Consider the following 21,782-nt stretch of genomic DNA (forward strand, 5'->3'; position numbering starts at 1 on the left):
GTTATTAGAGTATGTGATGTAATGTGTGATGTCATTAGTGTGTGAGTGAGCTCATCATCAGTCTGGAGGGAAACACAGTGACAGCTCCGTCGCTGTCCTCAGGGGATTCTCTCTCTCTCGTTCCCTCCCTGTCTCTCTCTCTCTGGCTCTCTCTCTACCGCTCTCTCTCTCTACCTCTCTCTCACTCACTCTCTTTCTCTACATCTCTCTCACTCTCTGCCTTTCCTTCTCCTCTCTCACTGTTGCTCTCTCTCTCTCTCTCTCTCTCTCTATCTCTCTTTCTCTCTTTCCCTCTCGTTGTCACACATACGCACACTACAGAGAGGTGATAACATGCAGAGTCACTCTCCTGAACTGTAGACTTCAAAAGGCTTCTACTGAATCCACTCAGAAGAAGTGCTCTTACCTCAGAAAAAGGCAAATTGATGTATGTGTCTGTTTGTGTGTGAGTGTGTGTGTGTGTGTGTGTGTGTGGGTGTGTGTGTGTGTGTGTGTGTGTGTGTGTGTGTGAGAGAGCCCTCTGACAGCACCAGAACATAACAGCTTAGCAATGAATAATTAACTGCCGCTCAAACAAGTTGGGTAAACCCTCGACCCTGGAGAGCCTTACCACACACACACACACTTTTCCCTCAGACACATACTGCTTTTGTGCCGCAGGATCCTTAGGCATCACCAGCCGAATATTACTGCATTTACAGTAAGTAGATGTGCCACCGCCCTTGTTGTCTGTTGACTAACAGCGCATAATGCAAAAAGCATAGGATAATGGAAATGGTTTGATGTGATACTGTAATACTCTCATTGCATTTGTGGATGGCGTTAAATAAAGTCCCAATCCTAGAGAGTGAAGGTGAGAAAAAACCGGGACACTGTGTCAACTCTGTTGACTTAACTCCCTCCCTTGTATGCTATCTACTTAAATGAGGATTCTACACATTCCTCTTCTGGGGTCAGGGTTAGCGGGGGGGTTGACCTTTCACCTCTGACCTCCCTGTCTTCGACCTCTGCAGCGCATCCCCCCCCCCGGCACACACACACACAGCACACTACACCTTTGCAGACCCCCCCAATCGAAGCCCCTGAACACAGCTAACTCCTTAAGTTAGCAGACATCCCAGCTATCTGCACAGCTCTCTCAGACCGGAGGCCTGATGAATACACTTGCACGCTAACTCTCCCAGTCAGGGATTCTACACTGTAGAGGCAGACAGGCGTCAAGCCAGGCAGGCAGTCAGCAAGCAGGCGGTCAGCGGGCAGTAGAACAAAGGCACTCTGATGCTCATCTGCTGACACAGCCGGGGCTGGCTGTTTGAAACAGCCTGGCGTTCAGACAGGAAAGAACAAAGGCTAGGTCTCCCAGCCCACTCCGAACCACAAACAGTACCGTACCAATGTACGCCTTTTTGGGGCGAAACCTTAGTCAGTAAATCTGCTGATACTGATTGATCCGGTTAAATAATTGAGACAAGAGGAGGGACAGCTCAGCTAGCGCCCAGACTGAGTAAGGCGGCTGGATGAATGTGCTCTCCTCTGCTCATGAAGAGTGTTTGTGTAAGAGAGGACGAGGATGTTATCCTCCTTCACTGCGGATCCTAATGAGGTTGTTTGGCCGGGCCACGGCCCCACGGGGGGATGTGCTCGGGGCACCGTGAACGAGCCAGGACCGTAAACTCTCTCTCTCTCTCTCTCTCTCTCTCTCTCCCTCTCTCTCTCTCTCTCTCTCTCTCTCTATCTCTCTCTCTGCCCAGGTTGCCATGACAATGGAGTGGCGCATTGTGGTGTGATTCGGCCGGAGTGGTCGTCGGGGAGGACGCGGTCGTTAGTCGTCGTCTGGAGAGGGTTAGCGATCACGCTGTCACCAGGGCCTGAGAACACAGACACTCTGGGGCTGTCCCCCCCCCCCCCCCCCCGGAAAACACAAACGATGGCAATGAATCTGGGAAAGGGTCAGTGGATATAGACCTTTACCTCCCTCTCTCTCTCTTTCTCTCCTTGTCTCTTTCGTTCTCTTTTCCAACTCTGTGATTAAGAACTCTAATCAAAATAATACATTCTTTGAATAAGATATTTCTCTTTGTTCAAAGCCTGTGGGAAAAACTGCACCTTAATCACCACTGTGGACTTCTAGCCTCCTATTCAGCTGAATAAACCTCTCAGACACATTGCCGTCACATAGCCTGGACAGAAGCCTCCATGGTCACAAACAAACACTTCATCCATGCATTGTTTCAGTGACATGTAAAAGCAGGGAACTGAATGCCACATGGCAGACCATAGACCATACAGTATGCGTAGGTTATCTATGCTACCTAGCATTGCAGTGGTGTACTGTCTGTCCCTAGCACAGAAGGGCTGTGCCAGTGAAGGCCCCGTCACACCATAACGTTCTGGTCAAAGTTCTCTGAACGTTCTAATCGTTCAATTTCGAGCGTTCTAGGGCGAGGTGGACACATCTGGCGTGTGACTAACGCATGACTAGGGTGGGACTGACGCATAACTAGCGAGGGACTTACGCATGAGGAGCGTGTAACAGCGACCAAGTAAGACACCTCTGAAAACTATTAGCGTGTGACGACGTGTCACTGGCGTGTGAATAACGACAGAGTAGCGTTTTGCTGGCGTGTGGGTTTTATGACCAAACGGGTATAAAACACTGGAAAATCAGTGGATTCAGTTGTTCTGAACAGTAAACATCATGCCGGCTAGACGACATAAGGGTGCGAGGGGGGCTTCTGCTACTAGCGAGTGAGTTGTTCACTTCAAAGCAAACGATGAATAACAACCAAGTAACGCTAGGGTAACGACTGTGATACATACTAACGATAGCCAAACGTGTGCAACGTTAGTCAAACGTTCCACAAACGTTTTTCAGCGTTATCCAGTGTTTAAAATTAAACGTTGAAGAACGTTGGTCGCCATGAGAACTTTTGTGCATGTTCAAAACTTTTTTTTTTGGACCAGCGTTCTCCGCCGATCACCGCCGATAACCGACGATTACCAGCGTCCCCAGCGTCCACACAACGCTGGTGACTGAGCGGTTAGATAATCGGGCTAGTAATCAGAATGTTGCCGGTTCGATTCCCGGCCGTGCATAATGACGTTGTGTCCTTGGGCAAGGCACTTCACCCTACTTGCCTCGGGGGGAATGTCCCTATACTTACTGTAAGTCGCTCTGGATAAGAGCGTCTGCTAAATGACTAAATAAATAAAATATACCAGCGACCATGGACGATTATCAACGTTTCCTCTAATGTCATAGAACGTCGACCAGAACGTTATGGTGTGAAGGGGCCTTGAGTACGATGTCTGACATGCCTGTCAGAAGTGTGAGAGACGTGAGAGAGGTGTGTGTGCAGGTGTGACAGAGGCCTGAGTGGGAGTGGGAGAATGTGTGTGTGACAGACAGTGAAAGTTGTGTGTGCTGGAATCGGACAGGCCGGTGTGCAGAATTCTGAGTGGTATGTGTGTGTGGTTTGTGTTGAGGTGTGGACCACGTGTGTGTGCAGAAGAGTGTGAGGGGGGCTGTTGTGCCAGCTGACCTGCGATGCGAAGGACCGCCCTGTCCGCCGGGTCAAGGACCTCGCCAGAGGCCGACTTGGACCGTTTGACCCTCTGGTGCTTGGGCAAGTTCCATGGCAGGGTGTCTCCCAGGTAGGCCACACTGCTTTTCTGAGCAGTATCATCCTCCTCAAGGCCGGCCCGGTCTCTCTGTTTCTCCCCCTTGTAGCTGGGCCGGTCTCTGTGTCTGTCCTTATGACCTGCCATCACCTAGATGGGCACAAGGTGAGACGGATGTTATTGGCAGTACGCTAACAGGAAGTATTTAACATCACGTTCAGTTAATACACCTGTGCCTTACAGTCAGCTCCATGGTTTGCTGTCATGAACAGACACTTTTCACTCCATAATGTTTGAACAAAGGCCACCTGTCCGTAACATACTAACATCATGCTAAATAACTAGCACCTAGCTAATGATCTAGCCCCATGAAAATAGCAAGCTAAACTACCAGCCACATGCTAAAGGATAAGCCAGAGCAGCATTGAGCAGGCAGCCAAACAGCCCCTACCTGCTAACTCAGAGGGGGTCAATGTGTATCAGCAGAGCAGAAACACTGCAGCTAAGTGACCTCTCTCTAGGTTAATGATTAGCTAACTGACATGGAAATGGTTAACAGATAACATAATGAGGAGTCCGTTTGTGGACGCAGCAGAGCTCATGAGCATTTGCATATCATACCTATAGTGTATTTACACCCAAGAACTTGATAGCCAAATAATATGAGACAATGCTGGATTACAGGTTTATGGATGGCATGCTTTGTCTATTGTTGGATATCAGTAGCGTGTAGAGTTAGCAGTATGGACCTTCCCCAGTGTAAGCAAAAACACAGGCTGTAAAGGCAGTGTCTGATAAAAAGTGTTTAGTAAAGGTTATATAACAACAACAACTAGAGAGGGTACAATTTCTGGGGAAATTGTAGGGTGTGCTTGCGTGCATCGGTTGAACAGGGGTCCGTTTTTGAATGTCATTTTTACAACTGATATTTCTGTATATTTTATATAAAAATGCATACTTATTATTTATAAAGATTACATAGATTTAAAAGCATTTATTTGTTGCTGCTCATTTACAACTCAAAATACGAGTGAAGTGTAGAATGAAATAGATGTCTTCTCATTTCCCCTGCAAGAGGCAGCCTCATAGCTGAATCAAAACGAATACATTTGGCAGAGCGGTGTAAAAATTGACCTAATCTCTATGACTTAAACGTCCTTTTAAGTTTTCCATTCTCGTGATATTTTCAGGCATTTAGCCTACTCATATTGCATTCATTCATTAATAAAGAACCCCCTTTGAAGATTATTCTACGACGTTACCGGCAGTAGAAGATGGAATCGCGATTCAAACAGTACCATCTGCTAACTGAAAATATGCCCCCAAAAACGTAAATAAGCTTGACATTTATTTAGTGGAAAATCGCTCATTCATAAAAAGCTCACTGGTAGCGATCATTCATTGTCAGTAACGCAAAATGCGATATAGCCCTGTGTGGAGAAGCTGCCCCGGTAAATTCTACTACGGTACAGTACTAGACTACTGCTGTGTTCGTCTTGGTAGCGATTGCGTTGGTTGAATTCGATTTAACGTTCCGTTGTACGGTTTAGGCTGAAATTAATTATTTTCATGAACAGATTGACAACGTTTAGGCTGTGGCAATGAAGTTCAGGTTAGTAGTTAGACTTTTGATTTAAGTAAGGGGAGTGCCGAACATGTTCTGTCGCCGTTTGACTTCCTAAACAGCTGTGTACAGTAGTGTAGATGTTTTTGTAGTGTGTCTCGCGTAAGCTACAGCGTTGCAGTGAGCTACACTGGTTTGAAACCACAGGTAATGGTAATTTCACCAACAAATCGTTTACTAATGTCAGAATAAATCCTACAACGAAAATGTATATGTGAGGAATGTTTATTTTAACGATTGAAAACAGATACATCATAGACCACTGTAGTATGTGTTGCCCGGGCAACACAGGCTAATGTCATGATGCTAATACTTCAGTGAAATAGTAGACTACTGTTTCCGAAAGTAGATGTACTTCCTTAATAATATCATCTTATATTGTACATTACACATCACAATTGTGTGTCATATCACAAAGTAAAATGAGTAAATAGTTATCACCCTGGCCTCTTTGCTTGTGGCGTTTCTGCAGCTGCCTTGCAGTAAAGCTATAGTTAGCCTAGCTATCCCCCAAGTTAACAGATGCGAAACGAATGTTCTGCCAAGGGTAGTCACGCGTGTTTTCGTGACGTTAGTGACGTAGTGACGTTAGTAACGTCAGTGACTGTGGCTAGCAAATTAGCCACCGTTAGCTTCACTTTTCGCCACAAAAACTTAACTTAAGCCCAAAGCATGCAACGGAACGTAAATTCCAATAGAAGCAACTCAATCGCTACCAAGACGAAACTTTTGACACCTACGTTGTCTATGTAGGCCAAATATTGACTGAGTTTTAGGGGGGCAAAAAGAATAATAAGAATAATAATATATATGTGAGAGAACAAAGGTTGTGCTCTCGCCGAAGGCTTGAGCACACCCAATAAATGTTCAAATGTAACATAAAAAATGCACGATCATGTTGATGTTGATACCATGTTGATACCTCGCATGGCTTTTATCCTCAAGTAGTGTTGCTATGACAACCCATACTTAAAGTAGGAGGAAGCAAAAAGCACATCTTCTAAACACTCTTCTTTCTCTCCCTAACCCTCACACCCTCTCTCTCTTTCTCTCTCATCCCCCACCCCCTCTCCGCAGTGTGTCCTTCGATGTATATTTTCTGAATATTTTAAGTCTCTAATAGCCATATGGCAAAATAGGCCCACTGTGCAGGAAATTGATACACTGGCTCCACAAACCACTAGTCCGGTTCTACTAGCTTATTCAGCCTCTGGCCCTGGTTCTTGGGACTGTCTGGCCTGCGGTCTGCTGGGGTCTGCTGGGGTCTGCTGGTCTGGAACCCTGACAGAGGGTTTGTGTCCTCAGATACGCTGGAATGTCACACCACACCATACATCTAGACCACCTCATGTCGCCCACGACTGGCATCCATCCTCTCACTTACACACACACACACACACACATACACACCCTGGCGGCAGTGGCTGTCGCCATACAATCAATACTCTGAGAAGAACTTGAGCCTGGTGCATGGGAGAGAGAAGGTGATGGGACTAAATATAGTAAAAGAAGCCATGAAGACATTTCTCTGTGATTAATCCGATAGAATATTCTCGAAACTTTACGAGGGACATGTATTGTCGTAGGGGAGCACATCACATCAGGAAAGGATTATTCAGAAATGCATCCGAGTCTTTATCACCCAACGCATCGCCTGGAAGGAGTTTTATTACCGACATTACGCCCTCATTGTCAGTCAGTCGGAATGACCACTTAGTAGGCTACTCATAATGTCTCTGTTAGATTTCCCCATACAGCCCAGTCTATAGTCAACAGTACTCATGCTGTAGACATAAATAAAACTTTGACTCCAATGACAACAGTTTAAACTCTGTACAACACCCCACAACACACACACAAAAACACACACACTGTTTACGATCGACCTATGGCAAGGCAAACAAACTAGTTAGTTATTTGCTATCTGATGGACCTAAAAACGACCCTCCAGTAAATATTGTTGTTCAGTCTTATTTTGGTTAATGTTTTAGACTAGCGGAAACTCTCCGTTACAATACAGTTAGAGAGGAGTTTAAAGTTTGTTGATGAAGAACGAGCCGGTGGTGTCGTTCCTAGTGGCTCCTCTTCGTTGAACACCTGCCGCATATGGAGACTATTACTCCAACCGCGAGACACCACCACGGTGCTGTAAACTTCACGAATCTCTCCCCTCTTTCCATCGCAGAGTATGCAACAATGCAGAGAACAATGGTGTCAAATGCAGAATGAATGACCACTAATTATATAAAAACAAGACATATGCCTACTGTACCACACTTACCTACCGTATGTTGGTAGACTGCTTATTCTTTCCTGTCAAGCTGACATGAATGCGGGTAGCCTTGTGCGACTACGCTATCGCAGTGCTGCAGGTTAATGTCAACCAAAACAAATACACTCGCCGGACACCAATGAACGATAACCCTCCATGTGTGATATGTTTAAAAGGCCACTCCTTTACAGGAGGCAGGACTGGAGACGAGCCGCATAGCAGGATCTGCAGTTATATTGCTCAGCGCAGTTATCGCCTTCTCCGCTGTCCCAAACGTTCCCCCGGTGATGTACCTGATTTAAACGTCAGCTATAAATAATGAATCGGTGTCGAATATGTGCCTTTTCCATCCTTTCATAATTCCGGAGACAGGAAAGCAAACGTCATTGAGCTGTACTGGTAGACTCAACCCCATTGACCCACCACGCTGTAGATTAATTACCGGGATGCAGAGAAAACGTGCGCATCGTTGTTCGATTAGTTGACCTGGTCCTGATGAGAGAGGAGTGTGATGACTCATCAGTCTGATATTGCAATCAAAAACAATTGGGGATAAAGAAAAGTCTCGACTTCATTGAATCAACAATAGCGCCCATCTACTTTTAAGGAACATGATGGGATCATTTTAGAGGCAATGCACTTAGGCTTGGAAGACTGGAGGCCAATTGATTTTACAGCCTAGGGGAGTGGGGGGGGGGGGGGGGGGGGGGAGCAACCCGGGATACATACTGTATATAAAGAGTTCCAAAGGACTTTGGTGGAAATGAATGTGCCAACAATATGATTTTCTATAGACTTGTTATCTGACACGTCATAAATGTATAGAAACACAACCCAAAAGCGTAGCCTATAAGACCACTCAGAGCGCTGTCTTCTTTAGCTTCAGCAAGCAGCAGAGGATCATGCTGCAGCAAGGAAAGCCGGCTTCCTCCAGTAGCCAGCCAGGCAAGGGTGTGACAGGCAGGCCTGCAGGAACCTGGCCTCTTCCATAGGTGGAGCGTTCTCCATATCCAGTCAGTCCTCCCTGTCCACACATAGCCCAGCCGGATCCATAACAGACACGTTGGCATAGAGGTTTATCAGGTTTTCAAGTCATCACCAATCGTCAGTGTACAAGATAAGACTTCCTTTATTTGCCGGCAACACCCATCCTCATAATAGCGCTCATGCTAACTAACCATGTGATTGGTTGGGATTTCAGGAAGAACAGGAAGAACTTCAATCTGAAGATTGTCAGTTTTAATGGTTCACCATGTTGCCTATAATTTCACTGCAAAGCCCCAGTCATGTTGACAGGCCACACCCTTCCTTCCTTCCCTCCCTTCCTTCTTTCATCTGACCGTGTCTCCTCCTTGGTGACACGATGTACTTGCTGGGTCCTCTCACCCATGCTTCACTACAGGAGAGCTCTGTCACCGCACCAGGGACAAATTCTTCCCTCCTTTACTCAGGGCTTGGAAGTCTGGGTGGCCAGGGGTCATTTGTAGCCTTTGTTTGGGTCCAGACTGGGACAGCAACCTCACAGCTTTGGCCAGGCAACAGAGCGGAGACCGGGAACAAAGCAGTCCTCTATGAGGCTCTGTTTCTATTCGTTCTTTGCCTGTTGCTAGGCCATCGACTTGTTCTGTGCCTCTGCGGCAGTTCATTTATCCCCAGCCCCAAACTTACAGCCCTTAGATTCAAGCCTCTAGCCCCTAGTATCAAGCTCTAGCCCCTAGCCTCTATCCTCTAGCCTTTATTCCCAGGGATACCACTAGGGTTTCTGGGCCCCCGGGCTAGTTTGTTCTCCGGGCCCCAAAATCGAAATCATACAGGAAAGTATGAGGTTCTTCTGGGCCCCCTGTCTGACCAGGGCCCTTAGAATCGTCCTAGTCTACGGTGCCCCTGTCTGCAGAGAGCTGAAGCAACCTGAAAACATGGCCAGCCAGTGGATTGTGACAACTGAGAGGGCATACGCACACACACACACACACACACGCATACACTCACATGCTTTACCCAGCGGGACGCTGCAGAGCCGACCAACCTGATCACTAAGCTTACACTGCCCCTCTGTGGACAGTGCAGGACCTGCATTAAATCACACAAACACCAGTCATTAACCAAGAGCATCTTTGCCAAGACAGCCACATTTGACTGGTGTTATGACCGAAACCTGGCAGTGAGGGATCCTGTTGTTTCAGTATGTAAGTTACAGGAAGTATACATGGAAAAACTGAATACACTGTCCGCTCTAATCATTCTTCTGGAACCGATAACAGAACTGTTAAGTTTATACTAGCATTGAGATCAGGTCTTCTGAAGTCCTACAGTTTCGAGTATATACAGTTTTATACATTGATATTTAAGAAGTGGATAGATTTGTATCTACATATGGATTGCTGGGATATACTGCACCACCCTCATGGTCTATAAACAGACACACACATACAGTAGCCTACACAAATGAACATATTTAAATCACACAGACACACACACACACACACACACTCTTCCTCCTTTCGGTGGTGTGTAGACCTAGACGCAGCATGCCAGTGCACTTCTCTCAGCCTGCCACAGGCCACAGGGGCAGCACCAGGACCAGATGGGTCCCAGCTGTTTGGGCCAGAGCCCTGGGTACACAGCTTCTGTATGAGACACACAAACTCTGTATACTGGAATATCCAAACACACACACACACACAGCCAAAAGCATACACAGATACATGCAAAAAAGTAATACAGCTTTAGTCCCATACCCCAACCCTAGCACCATACCCCAACACAATCACCATAGCCCAACACTATAACCACCCCCCAACCCTAGCCCCATGGACCTAGCTGGTCTAATAGAAATGGACTCAGTTGAACATGCTGAGGTGTTTTCCTTGACTTGGTGCCTTCACAGACCCAGCACTTTCTATTCCAAGCCAAGACATATTTACTATGTATCAACTGAGAACTGTGCTGCATACTCACTTCTCAGCATATTGCAAAAACATGACCTTGTAAAACCAGATCCCACCAGGCTTGCCCCCACCTCCCACCGCTGCTGACTGCATCTCTGTCACTGGCTCATGTCTGCTCTGCCCCACAGAATACCATTGCTGCTCCGTCTCACTTGCAGCAAACTTTGCCTTGATTCGATCTACTTTGAACACTGTAGGTCTCGTTAAGAAGAAAATACACCCGGGGGTGCTGTTGATCACGTCCCAGCAGCAGTGTGGATTGAGTCATTCCCCCCCTACACACAACTGTCTGTCAAACCTGCCATTTAGGATGACAACCTCACGAGTCAGCGTGGTTGTCGGCTCGCTAAGGGGCGACCCGGTAGGGATAATGACCGAATGGAAACGGTGTTGTGAGACAACCACAAGTCCTGTGACTTCCTCATGTGGCTAGGCTCAAGCCGGTGTGGGTTTAGGCAGCTTCAGAGCCTGGCTGTGGTCACGAAGGACGGTTCTAATGAACCGCGGTGTGTTTGAACCGTTACATTTCACCACGGAAAATCCAAAGCAGGGAGCTGAACTGCTGCTCAACATAAAACAGAACGTAACAAGCTACAGCACTAAATAAAAATTGGAATATGAATTGTTGCGCAATTCAACCATAAAAAAATCTGAGAGTCCTTATAGAAATGTCAGAGGGTAATGGATATGCATATATAATACACTCTACAAGACAGATTTTATTTATTCTTTGTCATTGCATTCCACAGAAAATCAAACCTTTAACCAATAACTGTGTCTCAATAATCACACCTGAGACACCCACAAGGTAGAGCACTCATTCTTGAAAACTGGGACAAATCATTTCCGACCAAAACAATTTCAACCTTGAATCATTATTTCCTTTGTGTGATAATGCGTTTTAAAGAGAATATGTCGACTTTGAATTTGTTTTATTTAAAAACTAATTGTTGTAAACACTATTTTATATATATGTTTAATGTTGGGCCTTTAGATTTGTTTCCCAGATTTTTGTCTTCTACGTAGATTTAATCAAAAACATGATTTCATCAAACATTAAAAGGGTTATCATCAGGACCCCTGTCTCACTTCCTGGTTTAAAAAAAGGTGTTCATTTTGGATATGCATTGATATTGCAGGTGTCTATCAACAGTGACCGGTCAACTTTGTTGCTCTTCTAAATCAAAATTTAATAATAACAATAGGTTCCTCCCTATCTATGGTGTATTTTTATTCTGTGAGACGTCAACTTAATAATATTCCATTCCCAGCTGCAAAAAATGCTATTTAAGGAAAAAGGTAAGGAGGTTTGCCCGTTTGAATGTTTAATAACTAAGACACTGATTTAAAATATATATATATATGTACCCAGCACAATTAAAACGTAGAAATCAAAAAAAGTAAAAGAGAAAATATTTAGGTAGCCTACACAAGATGGCGCTGTTGATGTTCCATAAGAAAGCTACGGAGCAGAGAAAAAAAAAAAGATTCTTCTAGCAGAGAGGAAACTAAACACAACAACATCACCTCATGGCCACAGAATGTTAAAACGGAGGTGATGGTTCAGTAACTCTCAATGTTATACCCTGCATGTTGTTTCAATCTGTCTAGACAGCCGCAACAACAGAAAACTACAGTACAGGCGTTCTTCAACCTTAAGTTTGATCTTGTCGGCTGTTTGTGAAATCTAGTGAATGGTGATTGACTCTGATGAGCTTCGTGTGAGAATCGGACTGCCAAATGTCATTAGACAAGAAAAGGTCGGGTTTTCTGGCAATCAGCTGGTGTTAGGGAGGATGGTGGCTAATCTCTGCTACACTTTTAGGCTCTTCTGAGGCCCAGCAACTAGCTGATAAACAGAAGCCTAGGCAAGATAAACTAGGTTGGTTTATTTCCTCATTCTGCTGCAACATCTTATCATTGATTTATCTACTTAACATCAACTTCAAACTTCAGGCAGGCCATGGTTCACTTGTAAACATGAAGAAAACATATGGAATAGATATCAGGCCTATCACTCAAGTCTCTCTCAGATTATTTGTGTCAACAGTTTGTGTGTAAGTGAACAGCCATATTTTTTTAATTTCTTTGCATTATGCTTAGAACAAAACGGTGGACAGGTAGCCTACTTCTACGTAAAAAATGTGGTCGCTGTGCTTGTCAGTGTTTGCAGAGCGGTTGTATTCTGGTGAGGGCGAGAGTAGCAGGATATGGCTATGATTAAAGCAGGCACTAAAGCCAAGGTGCTAATTGGGATCATAAACACTCACTTTTCCATTTAGCGATCTAATGATGCGTTGCTGTTTGTTTAGTATGGGCCAACGAAAACGCTGTTAATCTGTCAGTTTCACCACTGAGAACATCTGATCATAGTGAGACTCCACGTAGGCTAGATATTGAATTATGATTTGAGAATGCTAGCCTGTTTACTTATACTTAACTACTCTCACCCGTTTCGCTCCCTGTCACACATACTCACGCAGGATAACGCACACACACACACACACACACACACACACACACACACACACACACACACACACACACACACACACACACACTCTCAGACAGGGTGTGAGAAGAGGTAGCCTACTCTGCCTAAAACAGCACATCTGCTGGCTGCAATGGCAGCATATTTTTCACATGGGAAACGGAGACTGTAAAAGTGAGGTCTTTACAGCGCAGGAGGATGAGATTCAGTAGCGCTGCGGCCTAGGGGTCACCCCGAGGTCAAACCCCAGCCGTAACTCCACAGATTAACACTCATTCTTCAATCATCTTTTTTTCTCTCTTCTCTCTCCTGTAACGCTCGGAATGACTCTCCATCTTGGGGTGTCGGTAGTTTGTGTGTTTTTCTCCTGGGGGAGGGCAGTGGGGGAGGACGGGGCTGTCCAGGCTGTCAGAGCCAGGGCCTCGCCTGGCTCTCCTGACAGTCAGAGAGCGTTGCTGCCACACGGGAAGACTGGGTTGATATAGGGCCTCTGGTCAGCGCATGAACTGGACCCGCATAATCATAAATATCAGCGAGGATATTTACTCTGTCGGTTTTCTCATCAGGGCAAAGGTGTTTTCCATCAAAACGGAGAAGTCACGGCTCGTTCCAATAAAACGTTCAACTCCGCTCCTGGGCCCTGGAGCTGCTGACAGTGTGTGTGATATGTGTTTTAATAAGACCTATTCCCTGTGCAGGATCCGAACGTCCAGCTCTGTCAGAGACTGTGAGAAAAGCAGCTTGTCAATTCGAGTTTATTTTCACTGTTTTGACAGACGCTGTATTATCACTGGAAGTCTTTAACTAAATATCACTTCTGCCTTCTGGCTGCCCATATTGAAATCTGTACAACATTCACTCGTCTCCGTCTGTCTAAACCACAACGTGTATCTATTAGAGCCTTGTGCGTTTCAAGTCCAACAAAAAAGTCAACTTCGCTTTTAAATCTGATTCCTTCAGACTTAACCGCTTGCGAGGTACAAGTCACGCTAATTCACGGCGTTCCTTTGAAGCGGGGACCTGGCGGAAGTGCGCCGAGTCAGTGTGTTCCTGTAGCTCTACCAAGACTAAATGCCATGTGGCATGTTTGACACGGGGAATAGAAGGAGTAACCCAGGTTGTCAGGTAGAGCCAGGCTGTTGGACCGCGGCAATCAGGGCATCTCGCCCCGATACTAGGCACCACTTCAATAAAATAACTCCAGCCCCGCTTTTAAAAGCATTAGTCCTGCGCAAATTAAAAAGTAGAGTGCAATTAAAAGAAATCACTGTGTAAATGTTAGCATGTGGAAGTTTTTCTTTTCCTTTTTTCCAACCCCATTTTTTTCCCTTGCCTTGGCTGAAACAAAGGATGTCCTGGAGGCAGCGCTGCACAGCTGCTGTGTATTACCAGCTCCATGTGTTTCGAATAAGGCGCCATTATAATCAAAATCATAAAAAGGTAATGTGTTCCTCTTCTATGGTACATTTGAATATAAGTTACCCGACACAAAGTTCATGCCTTAGCGTTGACTTTTTGTATACCTTAATTGAAGAAATTATAGGAAAAACTGCTTCAGCGGCTATCGAGTGTCAATCATGAGTAACTTGTACCAGATATAGTGTGAGCTTAAACTTAAGTAGGCTAGGACTTCCTACATAACTTCTGAGTTGTGTTGTGTAAGCCTATTTCTAATGGTGGGCTGTTAAGTGGCCAGGTTTTCTGCAAACGTTTCAGATGTCGAACAACCACAGACTGACTCACAGCCCTAGCCACTACGCCTAATACTTCGTCTGTCACTATAGCTAGCTGCATTCAAGATCTAAACATTCTGTGTGGCCTACTCCAACCCCCATCCCTCTCTCCCCCCTCCCTCACTCGATCTGGGTGTCACCTCACAAAGGGGACAGATGAGTTTCCACATGGAGAATGAAGCTGTCTGGCCAAATCCACTTTTCATCCGTATTAAAATGGATATTTCCTAGTTGTCCAGGGGTGAAGTCTGGGTTTTCTGTGTTGTCTCACTCACTAGCTGGGAACATGGCCTGCCTATGGGCTATCTGCATCCCTGTGACTTGCTCCCGCCCAGCTCTTGTGGGTAGTGGGTTCCCCACGGGTCCCGAGCCAACGGCACGCTGGCAAGCTGCTCCCTTTTCACTTAGCGGCACGCACTAATTTACTGAGACCCGACACTGCTCTTGGTTCGCGGTGCGATTCCCACGTTCCAGCTGAGAAAATATATCATTAGGTGCTCGCTGTGTAATACTTGCCACGTTACGTTATAAAACCTGGGTGTAAAGCAACTTGGGCAAAACACGAAGGATTTCCAATGAGTCTCATTCTGCCCGTCCTGGTAGAGGAACCATTGGCGGGGATGAAAACTCTGGTGTTGAAAAAACATTTAGGGACTGCTCCTGGGTGGCTGCAAGCATTTCCATTGCAAATGTCTCCATAATGTAGCCTGACATAGAGACTGGTGTAGGCTTACATCTTTACGAGGCTGCTTTTAGAGTTATTTGGATTAATTAACTTTGCAAGCAAATTAAGATTCCAGTCTGACTGCAGAGGAGGTAAGTTAATTATTTATAGACAGAAGACAAAGATTCCACAAAGTAAGCTCTTTCCGCCCCCAGAAATACTACAGGATACTGCAATGCAACTAACTGGGCTGTCGAGCCATTATCGATTTATTTCGTAGCCTAATACGTTTCATTTAGGGTTGTTAGAATTAAAAAATGTTTTGTAAGAAGTCAACACAAAGTAACCTGTAACATGTCCTACACTAACTCAACATTGATGGGTACAGGTTTGTTTCTGGGGAGAGACTAGTCTACTGCAGAGTGACGGGTTTGACACAGTGACTTGAAGACATCCATTTATGGGTCTATTTAGAGGGACATCAGTCATGGTGTTCTGTCATTAAGCGATGTCTGGGGCAGGCTGACTAGGCCTTTCACTTCACACACATTTTTATAGCCGTGACCGCCAGTCAGCAACCCAGTGAGCCAGAAAAACAGCTAGCAAGAGTCAGTGAGATCCCAATAGCAAAAGCTATTTCCCAAGGAGGGAGAGTGGAAACTCCAGTCTGCACCAGGTACGCCTGAACTGCACCACCTGGGTCAATTCTACAGGGTAGCAGTCTAACACCACACAAGCAGACTATAGGCTAACCAACCCAGAGCACAGTCTACAGGCTAGAATGCCTCTAGGTGTGTGTGTGTTTATGTGTTTGTTTATGTGTGTGTTCAGACCAGAGACTCAGGCCAGTGGCCCACAAACATGGCGGTGTTAATGTAATGTACACTATTAAAGTTGGAACATTTCACAGCTCCAGTCTCCGGGCTTCCCGTCAGACTCCCAAAGCCTGTTCATTCGGAAGTTATAACTTAACCATCCATGTGACTTATCAGGTAACTAAACCGCGCTTGGCGAACGTCATCTGCTTTTACATTCATCCACATATCTTTTATCGGGGTTAATGGGCTCGTAAAAAAAGGGTCTTGAATTAAAACAAAATCCATTTCTGCATTTTTTATGACATCCTTGACTTATAATAAACGGAGAGCAGTCCCTGTTAGCGTTTCCTCGCTGGCAGAGAGCAGGTTTTGTTGGTGCACGGGCTCCCGTTAAACCGTTTCACAGCCACAGAATGAGAGGGGCCTTTGACTGGTAGCAGAAGACATCATCCGCTTACAAGATTGCACCGTAAAAGCCCTCTGCGTCGCCATGAGCCCCGCTTTGTTTTCCGACACATCTACGTTTGAGCGTTTGTTGGACTAATTACAACGGGCTGCCATTCTCTTCCTGCAGTACAGATGCTTTGGCTGGGTTCCCACGTCGCGTCGCAATGTCACTTTATTCATGAATGTGGATTAGGTCGGGGGGGGGGGGGGGGAGGGAGGGAGGATTCAAAGAAGGAAGAGTGAAGTCAGGTAGCATGAAAGGGAGGTGAGAAAGAAGGAAGGGAGCAGGAGGGGCGGATGAAGGAACGGAGGGAGGAAGGAAAGGAAGGAAGGGGACTGAAAAGGAGGGAGGGTAGACGGAAAGGATCGAGTGTGTAGGATGATCTATCCGAGGCTTCTTGGTGTTCCAGGGGTGGTCCCCCCCCCCACCACACACACACACACACACAGCTGAGACGACCCAGTTCCTTTCAGCTCTACTTCAGCCAGCCAGCCAGAGACGTGGAGCACAGGGAGGTATGGCTGCTAGCCAGGGTGGTATGCATGCTATTGTGTTGTGTTGAGCATGGCTGGATCACACCTCACGGCCATAATGACCACGCGGCTCCTATAAATGGGCCTGTGTTAATGCTGTGAACACATGCATGCAGAACACACAGACTGGGAGGGAATCTCACACAACAGGACACAGGGATTAGACGAGAGAGGGCAAAGTTCAGAGATTTGTCACTTGGCTTCTGTCTGTGCGTGTGTGTGTGTCGAGGGTGGGGGGGGGCTACATAAGCCAGTTTGATTGGGCCTCAACCTGGAAACACACACACAGAGACACACACGCCGGCTGGAGTCTGGCGGAAGGACCGCCAGCAAGCAGGCCGACGCCTCCAGCGTAGCGGGGGGGGGGGGGGGGGGGGGGCAGAGCTTGCCGCCATGCCTCGCGTTCAGACGGATGCCCGTTGCACGCCCGCCTAACCACACAGACGCTGCCAAACCACACAGGGAGATAGAGAGCGGGGCGTCCTGTCCGGCTGCCTCGCATACACACATGTACACACATGCCATGTGGTTTATTTTATCCTACACACAATGCAGGCTAACAGGCAGTAATTAGGGAGCTTCTCATTGGTGAGCGCCAGCTATGCTGCCTCTATAAATCTCTGTGCTGGCGTGTGTAGAGTCAGGGCGGTGGGCTGAGGAGGCTCCAGGATCCCACGTCGGGGAGACGTTTGATAAGCATTCCCTGCTGGCTGGCTGGCTAGCTGGCTAGCTGGCTGGCTGAATGGATGGATGGATGTTAGGTCAGCTGAATGGATGTTGGGCTTGATGGATGACTGGATGGATGAATGGATTGATGGATGGCTGGATGTTGAACTGGCTGGCTGGCTGCATGGATAGATAGATGAATGGTGGGCTGAATGGACGGATGGTTGGATGGCTGGATGGATATTAAGCTAGCTGGACGGATGGACATCGGGCTCGAAGGCTGAATGGATTGATGGATGGATGCTGGCCTGGCTGGATAGCTAGATCTGCAGGGTTCCACTGCACAGCTGGGGCTAGGGTCTTGCCCCGGGCCCCACAGAGAGCTGTCTACACACACCTAGCTGCCCACACAGCACCATCACTCTGTGTAGGGGACTCAGCAGGGAGTAGGGACCGAGGAGACTCCTTGGCTGGCTCCAGCCAGGAGAGACGGAGGAGAGAGACAGAGAGAGGGAGGGATGGAGACACCCTGCCGTGAGGCTCCCGTCCCACCTCTCTGACGGAGAAAAGCAACCCTGCTGGACACACACAGAATCAACAGGCTACCTATTGTTCAACTGAAATGTGTTTGTGTGCGTGTTTGGGTGTGTGTGTGTGTGTGTGTTTGGATGCATATTTCTGTCCTGGACCCTCCAAGTTGAGGCAAAGGTTGTCTGTGGAGCATGGCGCTGCATAATCTACCTCTCAATGAAGTCTTGAGAGGGGGGGGGGGGCGGGGGCAGTGGAGAGAGGATGGGGGGAGGGTAGGGGGGTGGGGGGGTCAACATTCCTGGACAATGAGACTCTCTCCTCTCATTACCCCCCCCCCCCCCCCACTGTACTCATACCCCCTCTAAACCCTGCTTACCCGCAATATGGCTCTCCTGGCTCCAACACCAGAATAGCCCTCCCCCCTAGAGCAACCCCCCAGCCACCACCACCGACACACACACACACACAGGACCATGCCCCCCACCAGCCCCAGCCACAGGGCCGGTGGTGTCAGTGGTAAGGCAGTAGACCTGGTCCTGAGGGGCCCCTGCTGGTTCTCCGGCATGGCCCCTAATACTCTTTAATAAGAGCTGCTTCTGATTAATTCCGTGCTGAAGCGCGGCTACCAGGCACATATAAAACTATGAATGGAGAACAGAGGAGGGAGGAAGGAAGGAAGGAGAAAGGAGGGAGGGCTGCCAAGAAAAAGGAGGGAAACATCAATTCCTCCACTGTGTCAATCAGTGGTCCTTCCGAGCAGTGTGTGTATGAGACCTGTGCCTCTGTCCATCTTCGCCCCCCTGGGAGAGCCTTCCCCCTCCATGCACACAAACACAGAGCTGTACCCCCCAGCGAGGCCTGTGCCCCTGGCTCTCTGGCGGCCTGTTAGAGGGGCAGCGAGACTGGCTGCTCCTGGCTGTGCTTCAGGCCTGGTCGTAAAGGGGGGGTGTTTTACACCCTGGGAGGGGGGACAGGCACTGTGCTCCTAGCCCCTGCAGGTGGACAGATACAATGGCCCAGTGTTTCCACTGTTAGGACCCGCGGATAGGGTTTACCGGACCCCCAACCCCCTTCATGGATGCTGGTACCTACAGCACTGTGGACCCCTTCCGGAACTAGCAGGCTTGTCGTAATGTTAATGAAAGCAGATAAATGCAGGTGAATGAGGGAAGGAAAAAGAATGAGACCGTTTCCTTGTTCTCCTCCTGCACACGTCTGTTGCACTGGTCTTGTTCCGACAGGTAGGGAGACAGGCAGACAAACAGTGAGACATGCAGACAGACAGTGAGACATGCAGACAGACAGGGAGACATGCAGACAGACAGGGAGACATGCAGACAAACAGTGAGACATGCAGACAGACAGTGAGACATGCAGACAGACAGGAAGACATGCAGACAGACAGTGAGACATGCAGACAGACAGGGAGACATGTAGGCAGACAGGGAGACATGCAGACAGACAGGGAGACATGCAGACAGACAGGGTGACATGTAGGCAGACAGAGAGACATGCAGACAGACAGGGAGACATGCAGGGAGACAGGAAGACAGACAGGGAGACATGCAGGGAGAAAGGAAGACAGACAGGGAGACATGCAGGGAGACAGGAAGACAGACAGGGAGACATGCAGGGAGACAGGAAGACAGGCAGACAGAGAAACAGGCAGACAGGCATAGGGAAAATGTTTTAGGAATGTTAGGCTGAAACAGCCCTGAAATGACTTCTCCAGACCCCTGGACCACTCCAGGTCACAGTGTAGATGTCTGTCAGTCTGTGCGATGATAATCTTACAGTGTCCACTGCACCTGCTGTCATGTAAGCAGATACCACTGAGGAAGGAGGGGGTGGGGGGACAGGGGGGGTCACATTCCTCATCAGGACCTGTAGTGTGACCTATCTATCTCTCTTTGGGAAACCGGTTGGGACATACAGGTAGGTAGACAGGCAGGAAGACAGACAGACAGACAGACAGGCAAGCAGTCAGGCCAGGTCCACTTCAGTTTCCCATCAGATTTGTTTTACTAGAAGAGAGGGAAAAAAAAGGGTCACGCACAATTACCTTTCATTTTTGTACAACATGTCCGTAATGAACGTGTTATTGGGCAACGTTTTTTCAATGAGGCCAATTTGCTTTCAAACGAAATGGAACACAGATACAGTTTGCAAAACGAGGGAAATCAGGTTGACTGTCGGTCTGACGGCAGTTTTTCCTGGGCTGGCCCAGTTTCACAGATACCAACCCACAGAGACCCCTCTGGGAACAGCCTTCCCAACATGTCAAGCTGCCCACCTAACCAAAACGCCTGAGTCATGCCAAACTGTTATTTGATGTAAAACAGCATCAAAACAGTCTAAAAATGTGAAACGTCCCGCTTCAAACCGGGCAGTGGGGCCCTCATAGAGGTAGCCCTGCCTCGGAGTGGCAGCCTACCTTCTCCACAAAGCTCTGCTTACACTCTAAAGCTAAAATGTCCGTGGGAGCACTACGAACTCCAGGTCTTTGTATTAAAAATGGTAAATGATTCCATGGTTTATTGTCCTGGGGAAAAGTGATTGAACCACCCATGTCATAACTTCCATTTCTACCGTCTGCGATGGAACGAATGTGTCACACCGCCACAGAGAACACTTAGAGTGGAGGGCAGAGGGGAGGTGAACGGCTCTCTCTCTCTCTCTCTTATACTACCCCTCTACCTCGCTCTCCTCCTCTCTCTCCCACCTTGTCTTTGCTTCTCTCTATCTCTCTTTTCACTCCTGGCGTACTGTCCTGTTACTGTCCTGTTACAGGTTCTGGTGCTGGTACTGTCCCGTGCTTCAGGATTCAGGAGAGAGGGAGGGGTAGAGGAAGAGAAGGAGGCAAGGGAGCGAGGGTTAGAGGGGAGCAATGAAGCACAGAGGAGGGGCCCAGGGGGTTTCCTTAAGGAGCGAGGCATCGAGGAAAAAGAGGTATCAAGGAGGGAGTGAGGAGGGCGTACGGGGAGAGAGAGCGGTGTAAAGGGGTGATAAAGGCCTATGGAGAAGAGAGAGAGAGGGGAGAGAGAGAGAGAGAGAGAGAGAGAGAGAGAGAGAGAGAGAGAGAGAGAGAGAGAGAGAGAGAGAGAGAGAGAGAGAGAGAGAGAGAGAGAGAGAGTGAGACGTATTGAGCAGAAAGATGAGGTATAAGGACGGGTATATTTCACCACTTGTGGCCCTCCCAGTGGAAAGAAGCAGTGTGACTTCAGAGGATCTCCAGGAGCAGGAAGGCTGTGGTCTGTCTGTGAGGATGATATATATGACACTGCCTGATTCATGTGCTACTGTGCCTGCATAAGCTGTCTGGCAGATACTGTACCCACGCACATTCTTGAAGGGGCAATGATTATACAGTACACATCCCTGACCTAATCAGCCATGACTCGCACTAAACCTCTGGCAAGCCGGCAGGACCTAG

At 47.6% G+C, this 21,782-nt stretch overlaps 1 protein-coding gene across 1 annotated transcript in view; it reads right to left on the minus strand.

The window, feature by feature from the left end:
- Window positions 1-3,771, minus strand: part of plecb (plectin b) — a 111,750-nt gene extending 107,979 nt beyond the window's left edge. Inside the window, exon 1 of the mRNA XM_062465033.1 lies at window positions 3,543-3,771. Within this exon, the coding sequence (XP_062321017.1) occupies window positions 3,543-3,768 (226 nt within the window). The 5' untranslated portion in view covers window positions 3,769-3,771. The remainder of the gene's footprint in view (window positions 1-3,542) is intronic.
- Window positions 3,772-21,782: the final 18,011 nt, after the last annotated feature.

The sequence above is a fragment of the Osmerus eperlanus genome, chromosome 7 (genome assembly GCF_963692335.1).
Source record: "Osmerus eperlanus chromosome 7, fOsmEpe2.1, whole genome shotgun sequence".
NCBI lineage: Eukaryota > Metazoa > Chordata > Actinopteri > Osmeriformes > Osmeridae > Osmerus > Osmerus eperlanus.